The sequence below is a fragment of the Pteropus vampyrus genome, unplaced genomic scaffold (assembly GCF_000151845.1).
Source record: "Pteropus vampyrus isolate Shadow unplaced genomic scaffold, Pvam_2.0 Scaffold83, whole genome shotgun sequence".
NCBI lineage: Eukaryota > Metazoa > Chordata > Mammalia > Chiroptera > Pteropodidae > Pteropus > Pteropus vampyrus.
This window is the reverse complement of record NW_011888864.1, coordinates 7,627,660-7,648,681: the sequence shown is the minus strand read 5'-3', so window position 1 is coordinate 7,648,681 and position 21,022 is coordinate 7,627,660. Positions and strand designations below refer to the sequence as shown.

The 21,022-nt window shown below is 34.1% G+C and overlaps 1 protein-coding gene across 1 annotated transcript in view; it reads left to right on the top strand.

Moving 5' to 3' along the window:
- The window catches only part of IPO5 (importin 5), a 38,669-nt gene extending 20,631 nt beyond the window's left edge, over positions 1-18,038 (top strand). Inside the window, exons 11-26 of the mRNA XM_011363223.2 lie at positions 2,585-2,709; positions 2,802-2,891; positions 2,973-3,146; positions 5,270-5,488; positions 6,529-6,612; positions 8,015-8,147; positions 8,233-8,354; positions 9,597-9,693; positions 10,777-10,949; positions 11,918-12,029; positions 12,116-12,171; positions 13,171-13,293; positions 14,153-14,372; positions 14,968-15,196; positions 16,518-16,659; positions 17,290-18,038. Of these exons, the coding sequence (XP_011361525.1) occupies positions 2,585-2,709; positions 2,802-2,891; positions 2,973-3,146; positions 5,270-5,488; positions 6,529-6,612; positions 8,015-8,147; positions 8,233-8,354; positions 9,597-9,693; positions 10,777-10,949; positions 11,918-12,029; positions 12,116-12,171; positions 13,171-13,293; positions 14,153-14,372; positions 14,968-15,196; positions 16,518-16,659; positions 17,290-17,376 (2,186 nt within the window). The 3' untranslated portion in view covers positions 17,377-18,038. The remainder of the gene's footprint in view (positions 1-2,584; positions 2,710-2,801; positions 2,892-2,972; positions 3,147-5,269; positions 5,489-6,528; positions 6,613-8,014; positions 8,148-8,232; positions 8,355-9,596; positions 9,694-10,776; positions 10,950-11,917; positions 12,030-12,115; positions 12,172-13,170; positions 13,294-14,152; positions 14,373-14,967; positions 15,197-16,517; positions 16,660-17,289) is intronic.
- Positions 18,039-21,022: the final 2,984 nt, after the last annotated feature.

The window sequence follows — 21,022 nt, the reverse complement described above, 5'->3', positions numbered from 1 at the left end:
CTGGCTTGCTTGTCTGAGTATTTATAGGGAACATTACAAGAAACAAACTGGAGGGTCAAACCATTGATTTGAGATCTTAAAGTAGTAAAATGGAGTGACAATACCAACTTGAAATGAAAATGAATTATTAAGAACTCTAGCCATTATGCTATTTACCTAGCTCCTTATTCTATACAATTGTTATTTATCCTGAAAAGGCATGGTTCAAAACCATTATCCCTTTTAAATGATGTGTTTTTACATCTGGGTCTTGAATAATAGTTTTCTCCTTTTTTCAGCCTCTCAATTTTGGGTGGTTGGTTTGTTTGTTTGCAAAGAGATAGGGATAGTTAGCATCACAGATTATTCAACCTATAAGAGCTGCTAGAAATAATCTCGCTTTTCCATTTTTAAGATGAAAGTAAAGCCCAGAGATATTAAAGATTGCACAGGGTCAACCAGCTATCAGTGTTTCTCCATTGATTCACACTACTTAAATAGGTTTGTTGTGGATATGGTTTTGGATTTGTAGTTAAAGAATTTGACTTTAAGTTCTAACACTTAAAATGTATGACCTTGAGCAAGTCTGCACTTTTATTTCCTTATCTGTAAAGTAGGAAAATGATGCTTGTCCTGCGCCCAGGATTGAGGTTAAAATCCAAAGATGTATTTAATATGCGAAAAGAACTTTAACGATAGTAAATGATATATATTTCGTAGTAACTTAACATATGGCCCACTTTATTTTTTAAAAGTTTTATTGTTTTTGCTTTAAATAATAAACAGCAAATTTTTTTAAATCTTCCAATTCAGAGGAGGAAAACTGTTTTGAAATCCCTATACAATATCGTCACATTTTGCTGAACATTCTTCCAGGAACTCTGCATGCTGGGAATATATGAGGCACATCTCTGAACCAAATATAGATATCCTATATCAATAAATATTTATTACATTTCTTTAGTAAGTTCAGCATACCAGGGGTTCCCAACCCCTGAGCCATGGACTGGTACCCGTCTATGGCCTATTAGGAATTGGGCTGCATAGCAGGAGGTGAGCAGTGGGTCAATGAGTGAAGTTTCATCTGTATTTGCAGCCATTTCCCAGCGCTAGCATCACCATCTCAGCTCCTCTTCAGATCATCATGCATTCAGTTGTCATAGGAGCACTGGTCCCTGGTTCCATAAAGATTGGGGATCTTTGCAGTGTACAAGGATTAGTATCAGATACTGATATATTGGTTTCCTGGGATTGTTATTCATCAGTTGTAGAAATTTTGACAATGGTATATTGAGTAATTAAACACATTTAAAACATATAAAATAATATTATTATAGGTGATAATGAAGTTTTAACAACAACATTAGCAGTTTTTCAGAAAATTTTTATAGTAGAATTAGTTACAATAGAGTTCATCTTTACGTAGGTTTCCCAAAGTGAAAAATTAAGTATGATATAATTCAGGATTTTTATACAACTTGATTAACTCTTGTACCAGCAATTTTCAAACTTTCTATTCTGAGGACCTTTTTACACTCTAAAAATTACTGAGTATCCCAGAGTGCTTTTGTGTATGTGGGTTATATCAGTGTTTATTGTATTTGAAATTAAAGCAATTATTTTAAAATAACGATAAACTCATTACATGTTAATAAAAATAACATTTTTTTGTGAAGAATGACTCTTTTCCAAAACAAAGTATTAGAAGAATGTCCTTTTTCTGCAACTTTGTAGATATCTTTTAAATAGCTAATTTTTATATCTGCTTCTATATACAGTCTCTTGAGATTCTACACATGTTGTAATCCCTAGCATATTTTACTGTACCCTCAAAATAAGAATGAAAGAATAATATTAGAATAATTTAGACTTTGTAGACTCCCCGAAGGAATCTCAGGGAATCCCAGAGTTCTCGGGCCCCACTTTGAGAACCATTGCTATCCACAATCCTAGCTTTATGTATTTATGTATATCTTGCTTTGTCCAACAAGGAATTTGAAGCATTTGGAAGGGACAATAATAGAGTAAATATTAATATTTAGAAATGAGAGTCAGGGAAATTATATACTAGGATATGAAATCCAATAACATAAACATTGCTTAACTAATACTGTGCTAACCAAAAAGCAGGTATCCATTATTAATATTAAAATACAAATAAGGTTCATCCATATTCACTTACCGTATTATTAAATAAAATTTTTAAATTAGCATATTTTCTCAGCCTTTTTTCTTTTTAAAGAAATATGACCATGGAAATCAGCAAATCTATATTCAGTAAACAGCAGTGTGTGACACAGAAAATCCAGACTTTTAAATTTATTTTAGTAAAATATTAGAGGGAAGAGTCTTTTAAGTAGTTGATATAAATACTGATAAGCTCTTTGCTTCCATATTGCCCTTTAACTTTTGGAATAAAATGCTTGTATAACATAATCACTATTACAATGAAATAATCTAGCAGATACTTTTTCTGCCCATTTTTCTAATTAATGTATAAGAACATTTTATTCTTTTCAAAATGAGAACTTTTTTATACTTCTACCAGAATTACATGTTTGTAGTGTCTCATTCCTGTTCTTTTATTTGTAATTCTTTTCTGTAGCTGACTGGAAATACCGGCATGCAGGATTAATGGCCTTATCTGCCATTGGTGAAGGATGCCACCAGCAAATGGAAGGAATTCTAAATGAGATAGTAAATTTTGTTCTGCTTTTTCTTCAGGATCCTGTAAGTATCGATAAATGTTTGATTTGTAATTATCACCGTAGTTTCACATGAGAAATAGAAAACCTTTACTAATACAAAGGAACATATTACAGCATCCAAGAGTAAGGTATGCAGCCTGTAATGCCGTGGGACAGATGGCTACAGATTTTGCACCTGGTTTCCAAAAGAAATTTCATGAGAAGGTAACAAGTTTTCAAACACTCAAACTTTAAAAAGAAGGAGTGGCATTTCAGAATGTATGCTTAAGTGTTTTCATTTCACAGGTGATTGCGGCTCTGCTACAGACCATGGAAGACCAAGGCAATCAACGAGTGCAGGCACATGCTGCTGCCGCTCTCATTAACTTTACTGAGGACTGTCCCAAGTCACTACTTATTCCATATTTAGATAATTTGGTGAAACATTTGCATTCCATCATGGTACTTAAACTTCAGGAGGTAAGTTGTAAGATTGTTTTAAGCACCCCCCCATTTGAGATTAATTTAGGTTAATTTGGTGGGTGAGAGACCCCTGGAGAAAGAGGGCTTTCAGCATGACTGTAAAGAATAGAAAGTTAGAAGGAGGACAGTTCAGGCTTGACAGAGAAGGAACCAGTTTTGGACTTGGGGAAGATAATGGCCTATAGGTTAGGTAAAATCAGTATATGAATTGCCTTGAAACCAAGGCAGTTATTTTTGAATTCTGGTTTATGAAAATTTAGAAGAACCATTTTATGTTCTTAACTGCTGCAAGAAATCAGAGTAATGTGATTGTAGAATATTAGCATAGTAGCATTGTGAAACATTAACAGAAAACTCAGCAAGATCGTCATAAGATCGTTGTTCAGGTAGCATAGATGGTAATAGTGGAAATTGGCAAGGAAAGGTGATTCAAAAAGATATTTCTCAGGAAGCATCAGCAGTTTCTTTCTGCCAGTTTGAATTTTAGAAAATGAAAGAGAAGAATATCGTCCTTCTAACATAGGTGACAAATAGAAGGTGTGGAAAAGGCATTTTTGCTTTAAATACATTGAGTTTTTAAAATGAGGCCTGGCCATTCAAATAGAAGATGGTTTATGGTTATAGCTTAAATAAGAGAGGCAACCTAAAAACAACTGAATGACGTAGTACAGCAGTATGTGAGAGCAAAGACACAGATAAGAGAGACAAAAGATTGAGGCCTAGTTGTCAAAAACAATGAAAATAAATTACTACTATAAAAACGAAATGAATAAAAAGGACATAGAAAATTAAAGCCTTTATTGCTATCATAGTCAACAGACATAAAGGTACTGTCAAATTACTGTAAAAGTTTCTAGCACCAAATTTCTGTACTTTAACTCATTACGAACCAGTAACAGACATTTTGTATACCACACTTTGCATAGCACTGGTCTAAAGAATAACAGGGAAGAAGATGAGATACACGGTGTCTCAGCAGACAAAGAAAGGGGTTTGAAACAAAGGATGAGTGTTCAGTATCAGATGACAGCAGAATAGGAATATGACAAAGAAACATGAGTATATCTGAAGACAGAAAGATGTAGACCCAAGTTGAAGACAGATTGGTTGGTTGGTTAAATCAGAAATAGATGGATGAAATGTGATTTTACAAGTAGATTTGGGTAGAGGGCTGAAGTGTGAAGAGAGTTTCTGTATCTCCTTCCCCCAGAGGCAAGTGAGATATTTAAAGACTAAAGAACGGAGTTGCTGAGATGGGATGGGGAGGAGGATATAGTATGTGAGCAAGAGTTGTGCGAAGAGAAGGTATTTCCAAGGAAGAAGGACATTCCTTTGAGATCAGAGGCAGACCAAGATATTAAACACAAAGCAGATGCCGAGATATGCAGAAGGGAATATGTTTACATCTTAAAGGTGTAGTGGAACTCAATACAAGGTGAGGAGCTCTGCTGAGGATGTGGTTGTAGTTGATGAGAATGAAGAAAATCTGGAGTAGTTGCTGGATTAAGTATTCACATGAATTCACAAGGAATTATCAAATAATATTGGCAGGTGATAGCGTGAGCCCAGCTACAAATACTCAGTTTTTGTTATTAACCAGGTCAGAGAATAATGTAGACCTTTGGTGCAGGAGAAAGGATGGTCTCATCTGTTTCATCAAGACAGAGAAGTGGATGAAAGAGGGTACCCATGGTTATCATTAGTGATATCTTCTGGGGAGAGTCAGATTAGAAGATAATGGAATGGACCCAAAAGGGAATTTTCTTCACAGCACAGTAAGACAGCACATCATATGTAGTACGTAGTAGGAATAAATGAGGAAAAATGAACAAATGGGATTAGGTAGGCATTAAGCTTGATGGATGCAAATATTTTAAGAGTCAAATTTGTGCTCAGCAACTAGCTGTGCTTTGAGATAAAGCAGAAGTAAGGCATGATCATACATAAATAGTTCAACAAATTACTAAATTTGCTCCAAAACCTGCAATCTCCACTCTGGCTTCTGGAGGGTGTTCTCAGCTTGCTATTTCAAAACATTTGGGAAAAGCCTTTGGGAACTTGAAGGGAGTGTTTCTTCTGGTTTCTCATTTACATATTTATTTTGTGTGTCTTCCTTCTAGTTGATTCAAAAAGGCACCAAGTTAGTTTTGGAACAAGTTGTGACATCCATTGCATCAGTTGCAGATACTGCAGAGGAAAAATTTGTTCCCTACTATGACTTATTTATGCCATCACTAAAGCACATTGTTGAGAATGCAGTTCAAAAGGAACTTAGACTTCTCAGAGGAAAAACTATTGAATGCATTAGTCTCATTGGTCTGGCTGTTGGGAAGGAAAAAGTAAGTGATTTGTAGTATGTTGAATTTACATTTTGTAATTTGGCTATGAAGGCATTGAGGGTACAAGAAGGTTTTTTCATTCTGATAAATGGTTTTCTGGATGCTTGTTTTTTTCCATCATCTTACTCTCACATTACTCCTATTTTATATATAAATAAATCGTTGCCTTCATTTTTTCATCATTAATGTTAAGGTTTCTTCTTAACCCAGTTATGTTCTTGAAACCTCCCCTTTTCCCTCCCACATGAAAAGTCTTTATCTCTTTGGAGACGTGGAGTTCAAGATCCATATGTTTAGTTTTACCCATTTAAACATGTGCTTGGAAACATTCCAGTTTCTTTCTTGTTAATTTAAAAAGCATCATATAGAGCTTTTTAGAAAATAATTTGCAAAGACCATTGGACATTGTGTTTTTCTTCCCAGCCAATAGCTCAGCATTGTGAAAGTTAATCCAAAAGAAGTTCCTCTGTCATCAACCCCTCACGTTATGATTACTAGAAGTATCATAAAAGAACCTCTCTATCTGGTCTCTAGAACTAGCATCAGTATTTTATAAATTATTTTTCTGTGGGACACCAAGATCCTAACCAGTAAAACATTTTTAAGTTCCATGCTCTGTGTATCTGGCTGTCAACCTATTTTTGAAACACTGCCTGCTTTTACGGTGCAGATTGCCAGAACCATACACACAGTTAAATGAAAATCATGTAGTTCTTTGGAGCAATCTAAAATTTTCTTTCTGGATTTGGATTATCTTTTTACTTCTAGAAATACATAAGACATAGACAAAAACTTGATGCCATTAGAAATACCTTTATACTGCAGTTCACTTTGACCTTCACTGGAAAATATGTTTTTCTAGAAAGAGCACTAAGTCTGTTGCAATATAGATCCTTTTACCTGAGGGGTTATGACCCATGTGGGAAATGTAATAGATCGTTTGGGTAAGTTTTGTTATTACGTGAGAAGCAATAAGTACCTTTTGGATCTGATATACACAAGTAATATTGGTGTTGATTTTCCCAAATATTTTCTCCTAGTTCATGCAAGATGCATCAGATGTGATGCAGCTTTTGTTGAAGACCCAGACAGACTTCAGTGATATGGAAGATGACGATCCTCAGGTAAAGTAGTCTTCACACATTCACCTTGATGCATTTAGGAGTTGCAGACAGCACAAGGTTAAATGTACTAAAACAAAAAGAAAATTAGTAATTGGTTTCTTCAGCCCCTGGTTTTAGATGTATTCTTCACTGATTTGACTTCCGCTTCTCATGACATTTTTCGTCAGTTTGTTGTAGCTGCTTACTCTTCTGACTCTCAAGGTTATGGTGCTCTTGAGGGTTCTGTCCTATGCCCTCTTATCTTCTCATTCCCTTTGAGCAGTGTAATTCACATTTGCGGCTTTAGTTTTCCTCTGTATGTTTGTGACTTCCAGATCTTTCTCTGAATTCAAGGTTCATTTATACATACATTTACTAGACATCTCTATTTGGATGTCTCCTGGTCCTTGGAATGCTGCATGACTTCCCTCCCCTGTCAAAAGAAAAAGAAATACAAAAACCTTAACAATCTTAGAACATTCTGTGCTCTCTTCTCTGCCTATAAATAAACATCTCTTTAACTTAGAACCCTCCCCCACCCAGCCTGGCTGACTTCTGCTCATGTTTCACATCTGGTACAAGTTTGGGTGGTGGGTACTATGACACTGTATTATAATAATAGTAATAATCATAAATGTTTTTCCTAATCTTAATAATATTCACAATGCCTAACATAAAACAGGCAGCCAATAAATAATTGTCGAATTAAATTTTTACTTGGCATAGACACACTATAATTGTTTCCTATATACTTAAAATTGTTTTGTTTTGTTTTTAATTAGAAATAGGAAGTGTGTGCCTGTAAGCATATGAGATAGACATATAGATAGATATTGGAGAGTAAAAATCACTTTCTGGGTGACAAGGGTGATGAATTAGAACCAGATTCTCTGTAGGTAGTTTGCAGATAATTGTCTATGTACACATAATAGTAGGAGAAGAAGTGTCTTAAATAGACCCAGCCACTTACACAGAAAATTACAATAGCTAGGAGAAAAGGATGTTTTGTTTCTTGGGTGTGAATATGTTAATAAAGGTTTAATGAATGGAAAACTAGGCAGTAGGGGTATAGCGTCAAATAATATATTTCTGCCATCAAGGAAATTAGTGCCTAGGAATTGATTATGTTTAAGTTGGGCTTTATTTATGTGATTCAAGTAATAGTAGAGAAAACTATTTTTTGCTTCTTGAAGTAGGAAAATATAGATACGGTCCTGGTCTTCTCTTTTGCCTCACCTGCTATCTGTATTCCAGTATAGAGGTTCACAATGATTTTGTTATTGTTTCTGTTTAAGCATAAGACCTTAGAAAATGCACTTTTTACTTAAAATGCTGTGAATATGAAATGAAACATTGTTTTTGTGAAAAAACTTTATGATGTTGTATTTCCCTGTTTTAAAATCAATTTTAATTTTTTCCCCAGATCTCTTACATGATCTCAGCATGGGCCAGAATGTGCAAAATCCTTGGAAAGGAATTTCAGCAATACCTTCCAGTGGTTATGGGGCCTTTAATGAAGACAGCTTCAATTAAGCCTGAAGTAGCCCTTTTAGATAGTAGGTATCTTCATGAAGATAGCAATTGTAAAATTTCTCTCTGTTATTAATTTTAACATAAATTTGTTTTCCTCCCTGTAAATAGCCCAAGACATGGAGAATATGAGTGATGATGATGGTTGGGAATTTGTGAACCTTGGTGATCAGCAGAGTTTTGGTATTAAAACTGCAGGACTGGAAGAAAAGTCAACTGCTTGTCAGATGCTGGTAAGTGATAGTGATGTTTAAACTTTGTTTTACAGCTTCTCATAATACATTTACATACATTTGATAGGAGTGCTTTTTATAGATGCTAAAGAAATTTTGAAGAGCAGGAATATATTCTTAAAGGTGTAGAAATCTTTTAACCCAACATCTCTACTTATGGATTTCCATTCTAAAGAAATCATGTAGATGAAACCTTTTATTATCGGTGCTGCTTCTTATAACAAAAAAAAAAGAATAGCTTGAATACCTGCTTTTAGTAAGATGGTTAATACTAGAGTATTAACACAGCGGTTAGAAAGCCACGGAGGGCAAAGATTTTTGAGTTTTGTGCTTAGTGTATAGTAGTTGGCCAAGGAATATCTTTTGAGCGAATATCCAGAAATGTACTCATGATATTAAGTAAAACTGGTATGATGTAGTTTGTGTAAATAAACATGGTAGAAAATTAAAATGTGTACACTGATAATTTCTTGTGTTATGGGATTTGTGTTTAAGTTCTCTTTGAGTTTTTTGTTTGCCTTTATGAGCATGTTATAGACAGTAGAGGATAATATATTTTTTGAAAGAAATGATTATGGTATATTACAAATTTAGCAGTTAATGGCTTTAATTTCTTATTACTAAAGCATTTTGTTCTCTAATTCATTTCAACATATTTCTTAAACTTATCAATACTGACTATAATTTATAAACATTTTGGATCTGTAAAGTATCTTTTAACTGGAGAGCAAATGTAACATCTTTAAACAAAGTATCAAATCTTTTAATGTAGTGGAAGAGAATTTAAAAATTATTAAAACAACACTTTTCTGTTTTAAAAATCACTTATTGAAAGGATCTTTTTAATATAAAATAACAAGCCTGTTGGCTGCACATTTACAAAGTAAATGATACGCTAACAATTAAGTTTTTAAGTTTTTAAAATATCTTTTAAAATTATTTTTCCTAATTGATATATTTTGTTCGAAGTATTTTCAGAGTGCTGAAACTTTTGCAAAATTCTCTGACACAAAAATAAAAATATGTAGTATTCCAGACTTTTAAGTGACAGTATATGCTACAATCATTTCATGGCCTTTTCCCATTTTACTTTTTTTTTTGGTTGAAAGACTAATTTAATGGTCCTACATGTATCCTTAAATGTAATTCTAGTCAGAATACAACATTCTCTGGTCCTTATGTAATAAAAATACCTATAAACTAACATGAATCTTAAGTACTTTTCCAATACTTTGATTTCAGGTTTGCTATGCTAAGGAGTTAAAGGAAGGCTTTGTGGAATACACCGAACAGGTTGTCAAACTGATGGTCCCTTTACTGAAATTTTATTTCCACGATGATATCCTGCAGTTTTTGAATGCAAAACATGTCTAGATTTATTTAATTTTAGCTTGTTTTCAGATATTATTAGACTTTGTGTTAACTGAAAGGTATATCACTATTGTTTATGTTTGCAGTAACTATAGTTTCAGGTTGTAAACTTGGTTCGTTGCATATGCCTTTGTTTCACTTGAGCCAAAAACATGAAAAAAGAAAATGTTACCTATTAAATTGGCTGTTTTCTATGGTGCACCGAAGGATTTTAAGGATTGGTATTTTATTGGCAAATGTGTACAATTGTATATAATTGCTAGTTTTTCCAATAGTTGTTTGGTAATGTTAAAAAAAGTAAGACCTTTCTCAATAGATTAGAAACCCACTAATAACTTGCTGTAAACTTGCTGTAGCACAGAATCCTACATTTCAAATGTAGATAGCATCTTTAGAAAGAAACATCTCTTGGTATATCTGCATATTAAATATTTTCCTCCTCAACATAGTAATTACTACTATAAGTTACATGTTTATGCCTTTGCACACACAAAATTTCATAAGTGGGTTAAAAAAAGACAACTCAACAAAGTGGTAGAGCCCAGACCCAAACTCAGCTCTGTCTGCCTCTAGGGTCCCTTTGTTGTAGTCCTCATGCAGTATCCTGTAGTGGCATCCTTTACAGAAGATGGCTTTTGCCCAGCAGAGAATTCCCATTATTTAAGAAAACAAAGCAGAATTGTTTTTAAGAGGAACTCTTGAGACTTTATTTTGAAAATGGTATTAGATAGAGAAAGACAACTAAACTTTTATTAAAAATGGAAAAGACTAGTACAGGAAGAGATCCAAGGGTCTCAGGTCTTTTCACAGTCGTTTTTATGTTTTTGGGTTACATTTGAGACTCATATTGTAGGTGACAGAAAACACAGGAGGTATGTCTTGTGAGCAGAGAGACTTATATTTTTATACATGTTATATTTAACACAAGCTCTTGGATAGCAGTCTTAGGTAAACAAGTTGCTTAGCACTCCTGTTAACTTAGCACTTTTAAATAAGAAAATGATAGGACAATCTTTTGAGGATAGTGATTACATTTCCTTAACAATAATACGTGTTCGAGTGGCAGCAGCAGAATCCATGCCTCTTCTGTTGGAATGTGCGAGAGTTCGTGGTCCTGAGTATCTCACACAAATGTGGCATTTTATGTGTGATGCTCTAATCAAGGCCATTGGCACAGAACCAGATTCAGATGTCCTCTCAGAAATAATGCATTCTTTTGCAAAGGTAAATATTTTTCTCTTAATAATATGTATGAAGTCATATGTTCATTTATTAATCTTGCTCAATACATTGGGGAACTTTTGTGTAACAGTTTTTTTTTAACTAAAAATGGCCAGTTCTTTTTTATTTTAATGTTTTGGTGTCATTTGTTTCTTAAGAGTAGCTACCCTTGTATTCCAGTCTTAAGTAGTTTCTACCATCATTTACCTATAGTCTGACTATAAAAGCTTGGGTATCATTTCCAACTCATTGTCTGATTTTTGTTCTAGACTCTCTTCTAAATTCCTGTTTTTTCCCCATTGTCTTCTCTCTTCTTTGTGCTGCCAAAATAGCCTCACTTGGTCTGTTCCAGAAGTTGCTCTTACTTTTCCTCGTAGCCTGTTCTCCTTTCTCAAGCATTAACTTGGTCTTCATTTTAGTCACTAATCTTCCCATATTCTTGGTCACCCCCATTGTTCACAGCTCCATAGCTTGCTCCCATTAGGTTTAAAAATTCTTTAGCATCTTTGTCTCCATTTACACTCTTGCAGTTCAAAATTTCTTGTTTTTCCAAAGAATGCATGCTTCCAGACCTTTGCCTATATCGTTCCCTCTACCTGTGATGCCCTCCCAGAGCGGACTAATCCTTCTCTAGTGCTGTCTTTGTATAGAGCATGTATGTAGGATTGGGCTCCTTAGAAGCTGGTTGGCCTGTTCCATCTTTGAACACTCAGCACATAGCATAATGCCTGGCACTTAAGATGTGCCTAGAACAAGTTTAAAAGAAAATGTGTTTTAAAGTCTTCTCTTTAATATACTGGCATAGTAACAAATACAAACCAAGAATATCCGTTCATTTAATCATTAGTCTTCCAGGATACTGAGCTATGCTCATTTTTCTCATGCTTCCATGTGATTCTTAATGAAGTTTAACTTTTGACTCTTAGAAACCCGTAAATCTTAGTTGCTTTCTTTCTTCAACCTCATTTTAGTGCATTGAAGTAATGGGAGATGGATGCCTTAGTAATGAACACTTTGAAGAATTAGGAGGCATACTGAAAGCTAAACTTGAAGAACATTTTAAAAATCAAGAATTGCGACAAGGTAAGTTTTTTATGCTTTATTTCTGAATGTAATCCTTGACCATTTTGGCAACCATTTAAAAAGACATTTATTTGGATGTGTTTTAGTTAAAAGACAAGATGAAGACTATGATGAACAGGTGGAAGAGTCACTGCAAGATGAGGTAAATTATTCCCTTCAGAACTTGATTTACCTGGTCATTTCTATCTGGAAGATTTTTAAATGCTTACGTTTCTAATTCATCTGACCTGACATTCTTATGTAATTATTAGTAATCTTTAGCAAAAGAATCTGATGTATATTTTATTAATTTAGAGAATAAGTCATTCGACTTATTTGTGTTTTGAATGCTGTGTGTATGCATTTTGTTGCATATACGTACACATAAAAGTACTTTGTAGTTCTAGTATTTTCTTTTACTTAGTCCTCACAGCTGTGTATTTGGTGGTGCTTTCACTATTTTAAAGATGCTTGAACTCAAACTCAGATGTTAAGTGACTACCTAAAGGCACACTCTTGAAGGACCTAGAGTTTAAGGCCAGATCTTTTTGTAACACCTGTCTTTCTACTGAACTATAGAATAATGCAGATTTACTTCTAGTAAATAATATACATGCATTATTTGATAGGATTCTTCTCTGCCTTGTTACTTAGTTCTTGCCTCATCAAACCATTTGACACCATCAGACATATTTCAACTGTGTATTTAGGGTCTATAATATGTGGCTCGTGGCCATCCTGGTGGACCAGTGCTGGCATGTTCAGGTCATCCCAATTCTCTGCAGCGTGCTCACATGCTACCAAGCACAAGTTCACAGGGATGAGATGTTGTAAGTAACTGACACCACATCTTCCCATCAGCCTGCTTCAAAATTAGAAACATTCTTGCAAAAAAAAAAAAAAACAGAAAATACTCAAGTAAAAACACTTTGAAGTATGTACTAAGATCAGTCTTTGCAAGAAGTGCAATACTTGCCATATACCTTTATTCATAGGCAGGTAAGAGACATGACACCCTAACATTGAGGTAAACTTAGTCTCTAGATTCCTGCTGTGCCCTTAAGATAGTGATGAGAAATTTTTCTCATTTTAAAATAAATGTTAGTGTTAATAATAGTGGGGATACTTTTTAATACATATAGGTGTGTTTGTTTTGTTTTAGGATGATAATGACGTCTATATTCTGACCAAAGTGTCAGACATTTTACACTCAATATTCAGTAGCTACAAGGAAAAGGTGTTACCATGGTTTGAACAGCTGCTTCCGTTAATTGTCAACCTAATTGTAAGTGTTGCCTCTCTTCAACAGTTATTTTAGATGATTTACCTGGAATTCTTTTCATTGCAGTATTAGAAAACTTACACTGTCCAGTCAAAATGGGTCCTAGAAATCAGTTTTCAACTCTGCATCTTTAATTTTATCAAGTTTATTGCCCTGTATATTTTCTCACTCAACATAAGCTTAAAGTTTGCTATTTGGGTTTTCCATAGTTAAATCATTATACATTCTAAAGACAAACAAGTGATTTTTCATTATTTCAGATTATCTATGCCTTGCTGAGTTGACAAATGAAAACAGAATGATTATATTTTTTGCAATAGACCCTAGAGACTTCAGTTATGATCCCTGTTAGTACAACCAGCAATCATAGATTTTGGATGATGGTCTTATATACTGTTTTTAAAATACGTACTAAAAAGCAATCATTAGATATTCACTTTTTTTTTGGTTTTTAATTTTGTATTTTATTGTATTTAGTAGTGTACTACATTTTTTCAAAGATTTAAATCAAAACTATAAGATTGTCACATCTTTTATTATTGTGTTTTTTTAAATACAGCATTCTGTTACCTTTTTTGTAAAGTGAATATATATACATTACTGCTATTGTCAGTTCTTCCTGGTTTATGATAATGTCAGATTGTGGAATTCTGTAAGAGTTCACAAAAGTCTTTTAAACCTGTGCTTATTTAAATCTATATAGTACTTTGAGGCTTGTTGTTCACAAGAAGTAGTTGTTACTAGTTTTCCTTGCCTCTGTCGGGAATATCCAAGAAAGCCGATAGTGTATAGTGAATATTTATTTCTTTGCAACCTTTATGTACTTCAATATTCAAAGCTTAAAAGAATATCTCTTTTGTAGTGTCCACATAGACCATGGCCAGACAGACAATGGGGATTGTGCATCTTTGATGATGTTATAGAACACTGTAGTCCAGCCTCATTTAAATATGCAGAATATTTCTTAAGGCCAATGCTCCAATATGTATGTGACAACAGCCCAGAAGTCAGGCAAGCAGCTGCATATGGCCTGGGAGTCATGGCACAGTATGGTGGAGATAACTATCGTCCTTTTTGTACAGGTACTGATGTTTATTTGGTTACATGCATTTTCTTTCAGGCATTTTTTTTTTTCCTACCTAGTTCTCTCTTCAAGAGCACTCTCAAACATTATCTTTCTGTTTCTCTACCTTATTCTCTTTCCCTTTTTCAAACACTCCATCTATTGCACTTATAAATATATCATCTTTATTCTCATAGAAATGAAAAATGAAATCTGCGTGGAATCAGAGCCTCTCCTCCCCAGTCTTCCAGGGCACGGTTCATTTTGGGTTTCGGAAGTGCACCAAAAACTCCTAAAACAGGACTTTTAAAACATACTTGAGTTTAGCCTGGAATATAGCTAGGAGGCTTTTAAAAGCTTAAGTACTGTAAGGTGATCAGGTGTGTAAATCTGTAGGCTACTAACATCTTGAGGTCTCCAAGTTAGTAGAATGCTAGTGCTCCTGACTCTGCTGGAACAGTCTCCCTTTCATTACTCCATCTGTTAATTCTGTAGTGAAGGAGACAAAACATTCCTTAATCTTTAACATTTCTTCACTATAACTGATAACTGGACCAGAGATTTGCATGAAAGTGTGAGCTTTTAACTGACCTTTTTTCAAATGCTTATTTTAGAAGCACTTCCACTGCTGGTAAGAGTAATTCAGTCTGCTGATTCTAAGACCAAAGAAAATGTCAATGCTACAGAGAACTGCATCTCAGCAGTAGGGAAAATTATGAAGTTTAAGCCTGACTGTGTGAACGTTGAAGAAGTTCTGCCACACTGGTTGTCTTGGCTTCCACTACATGAAGATAAAGAAGAAGCTGTTCAGACTTTCAATTATCTGTGTGACCTGATTGAAAGGTAAGAAAGAAGATAAATGGACCTTATGTCCTTCTCCTTCACAAAAGGAGTGCTTCCTGTGCACAGTCCTCAGGTGTACAGATTTGTAATAATACTGTCTTTATAAATCATGTTAAGAAACCATATCACAGGTAAGATTGCCTCATAATCTAATTTGGGTTATTTTTTATGGAATTCAACAAATGAGGCCTTATATAGAACATAATGTTTTAAGAAGGTTCTCTTTCAATGTTCTGTTTCCCACCCTCATTCATTCATTCATTCATTCATTCAGCTTTAGGGTTTTTTTTAATTTCAGTTTTACTGAGGTATAATTGACATTATTAATAGAATGAGGTTGAAGTACATTGTTAGTACCATTTTTTGCCCTCTGAAATCCTGGTGTTTTTCTTTGGATTTAAGAATCGATGATATAAGGAAGTATACCAGACGGGCAGTCAAGTTCTGGCACTGGGCACTGGGCCCTGGCATTGTCAATACAATTTTGTTCCCATGAGTAAATCTAAGAATTATAAACAACCTGGAGGCATAGAAACTATCAGATCATAGGCATGTTCTTTAGTGGTCTAAGTCCAAGTTCCCCTAAATATTAGTCACTTAATTTTAGTTCATGAATGCATCTAAGGGCTATAACCACTCATCGAGAATTTGTAGAAATGGGCCAATGGGCATATTTCTTCATGCCTATAAGTTCATATTCACACACAGTTTTAGTCTTCCCACTGAGAACCTCATTAAGAAATATAACAGCCATCCTGAAGACAACACACTCCTTACCTGCCTCTTCCTCTGAAGTGACCAGTTCTCCATTGATCACCTCCCTCAGAAATAACTATTCTGAATTCTAGTTAAATTCACTGTTATGTTTCTTTACATTAGAGTTTCCTGGAGTTTATTTCCTGGCTTATTCTCGTAATGCCCGTGTATCATTTTGAACTTCAGATTTATTTTAGAAACTATTTGGTAATATTTAAATTAAATTTGTATTAAGCTGTTATACTTTCTTTTTTTAATAAGTCACATTATTTTTAAAGCATTTAGAGCATTCTGTTGTTTGACTCTTAAAACTGTCTCGAGAAATGAGCCAAGTATTTTTTCTAATTTGCAGGGGAAGAAACTAAAGAGTTAATAAGTAAAATTAACTGGTTTTCTGCCTAAATTTAAAAAGGCAGTTGATTTTAGTGAATGCATAATCACTTTATAAAAACCTTATAACAAAATTTAGTGTTGGAGGGAGGGTGTAGGAAAGAAAGTATGAGTGCTTGAGTGATTTCTCCTTATAATTTTCATTTAAAAGGTTTCCTTCTCTTTCTTTTGTCAGTAATCACCCAATCGTTCTTGGCCCAAACAATACCAATCTGCCCAAAATATTCAGTATAATTGCAGAAGGAGAAATGCATGAGGCAATTAAACATGAAGATCCTTGTGCCAAACGTCTGGCTAATGTAGTTCGCCAAGTACAGGTAAGCAGATTAGGTTAAATTGGGGCAGGAGGAATAAAATTGTTTCTTTGTTTTTTTGTTTTTTCATATCCTTTATTAGAAGAAGAAATAGAAATTTAATAAGCTAAGGAAATTTTATTTTTCTATTCTCTTGTCTCCAAGCCTCAAATGGATTATATTTAACATAATCTGTGTGTATACCTATTATTTATTAGAACTAAAACCTTTGTCTTAAATTTGAGATATTTTGAACCTTCCAGTTGGTGCTTAGTACAACTCATGCATAAATTGTCTGCGTATCTGTGAGAAAAAAAAGATGCACCTGGTTCCATAATAAATAAGGGGGGGTGCATCTTTTTAGTACTGTAAGCATTATTGTTTAAAATGATTTTTACTCCCTAAATTCATGTGTGTTGGTTACTTGAATTTGTCATCTACCTAGTGCATTTTTATCAGTGCAAAGATGAAAACTGTAAATGCAACGAACTTTAAAGAAATGAACAGATTTCTTTTATAATGATACTCATCAAACTAATCTACTTGGAAAGAAAATATTTTGGCATTACGACTGTCTACCTAATGATGATTATTAAAATACTTCCAAATAACCATTTTACCAATCTAAATCTGTGAAAATGTTTTTTCCCCTAGACATCTGGAGGATTGTGGACTGAATGCATAGCACAGCTCAGTCCTGAGCAGCAGGCAGCAATACAGGAGCTCCTGAACTCTGCTTGAAGGGCCTTAATATCACCACCAGAAAACTAACTCCAAATAAACGTTTACCCTTTTGTTTAGGTTTCTTTGTTTTGTTTTTGAGCAAAAGAGAACAGTTGAGTTTTGTGTAGGGCATTCTTCTCCAAAGCTACAACAGCAGGAAGAGAAGCTCTGGGTTTCAGAATGGTGTTTAAATGGATTTCTATCATACCACTGAAGAAGTTCCCCGTTAGCCCTACAGTAGCACTGAAGAGTATTTTTCTATTGGTATAACCCACCCATGTGAAGGTGAAAGGGAAATGGAATTAATTTATCTCATTAGACATAAGGAAATTTAAGACAAAACAGCTTTAAGATCCGTTACTCAGCATAGATGTGTGTGAAAACAAATTCTGTACATCTAGTGTTAATTCTATTAATTGGAGTGTGAATCTTTTTTGTAGGATAGAAAGAAGCCTACACAGCAAACTAGTAGATCCAAAAATTGAAAAATAAAATGCTTAAGACAAAAACAAGCATGAAGATGTCATATTTGATGTCACTTTTGGTTCTTTTTCCCAAAAGGCTTATGCAGTAACTCAGTTTGGAACGCTTTTAAGCTTCCAACCCTTGAATGTGAAGTGTTGGCATGTCTAGCAGTAGTCTCATTCACTCCTCAATAAACAACATTGAAATACAAAAAAATGTTTGTGTAAAAGTTCCATACTGTCTGGCTTTGATTCATTCAATGTTTTTAATATAAGAATAATTAATATTTTTTTAAAGTAATAACTATGGCTCTGAATGTTTTTTCCCCTAGCATTTCCCTTGTGCAATTCAAACTTGAAAACATCTAGTTTTTACCATCTTCCACTTTAATTTAAGCTAAGTTATGATACACCTATAGCGTTCACAATTGGTGTCTTTTTAAAACTAAGATGGATAAGATAAAAAAGATTTGGCTTAGTATTTTCATTGCAAATTGTAATTGCTATAGAATTGCACACGACTTTTAAATTTAATTTTATGAGTATAATCACTAAAATTTCTGACAAATTCAGTAAAATGTATGAATGGTTTTTTTCCTTCATGTATTAACCTCATAGTAAATGACTTGTTCTTGTTTCTTTAAATTTTTCTAAGGGATCTTAATAGATTTCTGCTGAAACATCAGTGTTAACATTTTTATAGTTTGTACTAAATTTAACCGTGATATAAAAATGAATTTTATGCCTAGATCAGAATTTAAAATTAAAGGTTTTTTTCTTTAAATGATTTGCATTACTTTATTAAAATTAAATCTGAAGTGGAATAGAACGTAGAGTGGATTGTATTAAAATGGTTCACTTGGTAGCAAATACCTTTTAAATATATTTTTGATTTTCAGCACACCATTAGCCCAGAAGCTTTGGTGTCTGGCAGAACATGTTTTGAATGACTTCACCATCACAATCCTTGCTTTCAATGGGTACCTGTTTGACTCTTGTAATGTGTAGGGGGGTAATATTTGGAGCTGCTTTATACCCTGTATTCCTGTTGGAGTAAAAATGTGTCAAGACAGGCCCTTTCTGGTTTCTTACATAGAGTTTGAAAACCAATCATGTACCGATGCCAATTAACTAGAGCAGTTAGGTTTTGTTTTTATTACTACACTTAAAACATGTTAAAAACGTGGTGCACCTGCCTAAGTTGGTTTGAAAATGGAGAATCTAATGTGTGCGAAGCACTGTACTGGCTCTTATGGGTAAGAACCTAGATTCTGGTTTTAAACGTTAATGAGAAAGTCAGAAAATGTACCAATAAAAAGAGTCTAAGGTCCCTGAAGCAGTAAATGGGCTTATATCAATTAACTGCAGAACTGACTACAACATCCTTCTTGATAGAAGTAGAGAAACAAGTAATTGGAGTTAAATCAAGTTTAATCAGGGAAGGTTGGTATTAAAGGCTGTTAATGTGACATGATCTGAAATCTAGGGCTCATAACTAATTGTAATATATTAGTCCATGAACTAATGATTTTTTTTTAAATTAGGGAAACATTTTTAATATCTCCTTTTGTCTACACAAGATGAAAATTTATGATTTTTCCTTTTGTACCAAATTTAGTGTCCCAGTGGCCTTGCATGTCAACAAGTAATGATATATTTGTGAATCCAAGTTATTTCTGGAGGAAAAAAAAAAGTGCGCGCCTCTTTCTGGGTATGTTGTAACAAAGGCTGAGGTTACATGCACAGGTGTTAGAAATTTTTAGCATAACTCTTGGAGTATTTTTTAATGCTGTAAATTTAAAAAAGTCTTAAAGGTAATTTGACACTTTTGTAATGAGCAGCAATTGTCAGCTCTGGAGTTATAGTCTGACTAGCAGAACCATCAGTAAATACATAAGCAAATATTCTTGCTGCACCTGGTCTCATAATATGGGAGGGGTGCATATTTACAGTGCTGTAGCATTATATTTTTGTGATCTAATCTTGAATGATTTTCTATTTACAATTAAAGCAATTCGAAAGGCTAAGGAGCTAGCTAAATGTTTTACTACAAGTATCGCGTCAATCTTCTGGCTCTTGTCATGTTCTATAGATAGAAATCACTTTGTTCCTCCTAATTCCTCTTTGCCTCAAAGGAATAATAACTAAAACCTAGCCATCTTTCATTTTTCTCAGCCCTAAAATTATGAGTACCACTGTTTTAGAAGAAAGTGAATTATCTGCAAGGAGTAATAGGCTTGCATTTTTATTTCCAACGCTTCCAATTCTGAATGAGTGGGAAAGGGGATGGCAAACTCTAAAACCATCCTGGACTGACTGACCCCTTTTTTTCACACAGTTATAATCCTGACAGTCATTTGCTAGATAATATTTGGACTTATTTCTGCATAGTATTTATATTATACATTTGAATGAATAACAATTTGAAGATAAATTATAGTTCAATTATTTCTAAAAAATCCAACAATGCAATATGATTTTTATGTAAAACGGCACAATTTTTTTTTTTTTAATTATAGTTAAGGCAGCAGAGTTTAATTCTGAAATACATTACTTGACAATTCTGAATCTTTCATTGTATGTTTCCTTGATCTATACATTTTTGTCCTCTTGACTAGTATTCAGATTGTAATGGGAATCAAGACTAGTGCCATTTCCTGTGGATTAGAAATTAGTTCCCCATCTTCTCTGGAAGTTTTGTAACAGATGGGTAGAAAATGTAAGTTTTGAATTGCAGCCGGACAACATTCTGTGGTCTTAAGGTACACTGTGAAAGATGATGGCGTCTAATGGTTAAGATAAGGGGTAAGCAAACTTTCTCTAAAGGACTAGAGAGTAAATATTTTTACTTATGTAAAGTTTTGCAGGTCCCATGGTTCCTCACAACTGCTTTTCTGCCATTCTAGCATAAAAGCAGCTGTAGACATTACTAAACAAATAGGCGTGGCTATGTCTCATTAAACTCCATGAACAGGTAGATTATATATAGTTTGCTGATGCCTGATTAAAACATGACTGCTTAGGTTCAGAAATCTCACTGTACATTTATCAATACTTTGAACAAATTCACCTAAATGCCTTAGTTGCTTTCTTTCTAAAATGGGAATAATAATAGTACACACATAGTCCCAACTGCTTATTAGTCTGGGCCCTTGGGTGAGCCCTTAACCTCTGTGCCTCAGTACTTGTGAGAAGTTCAT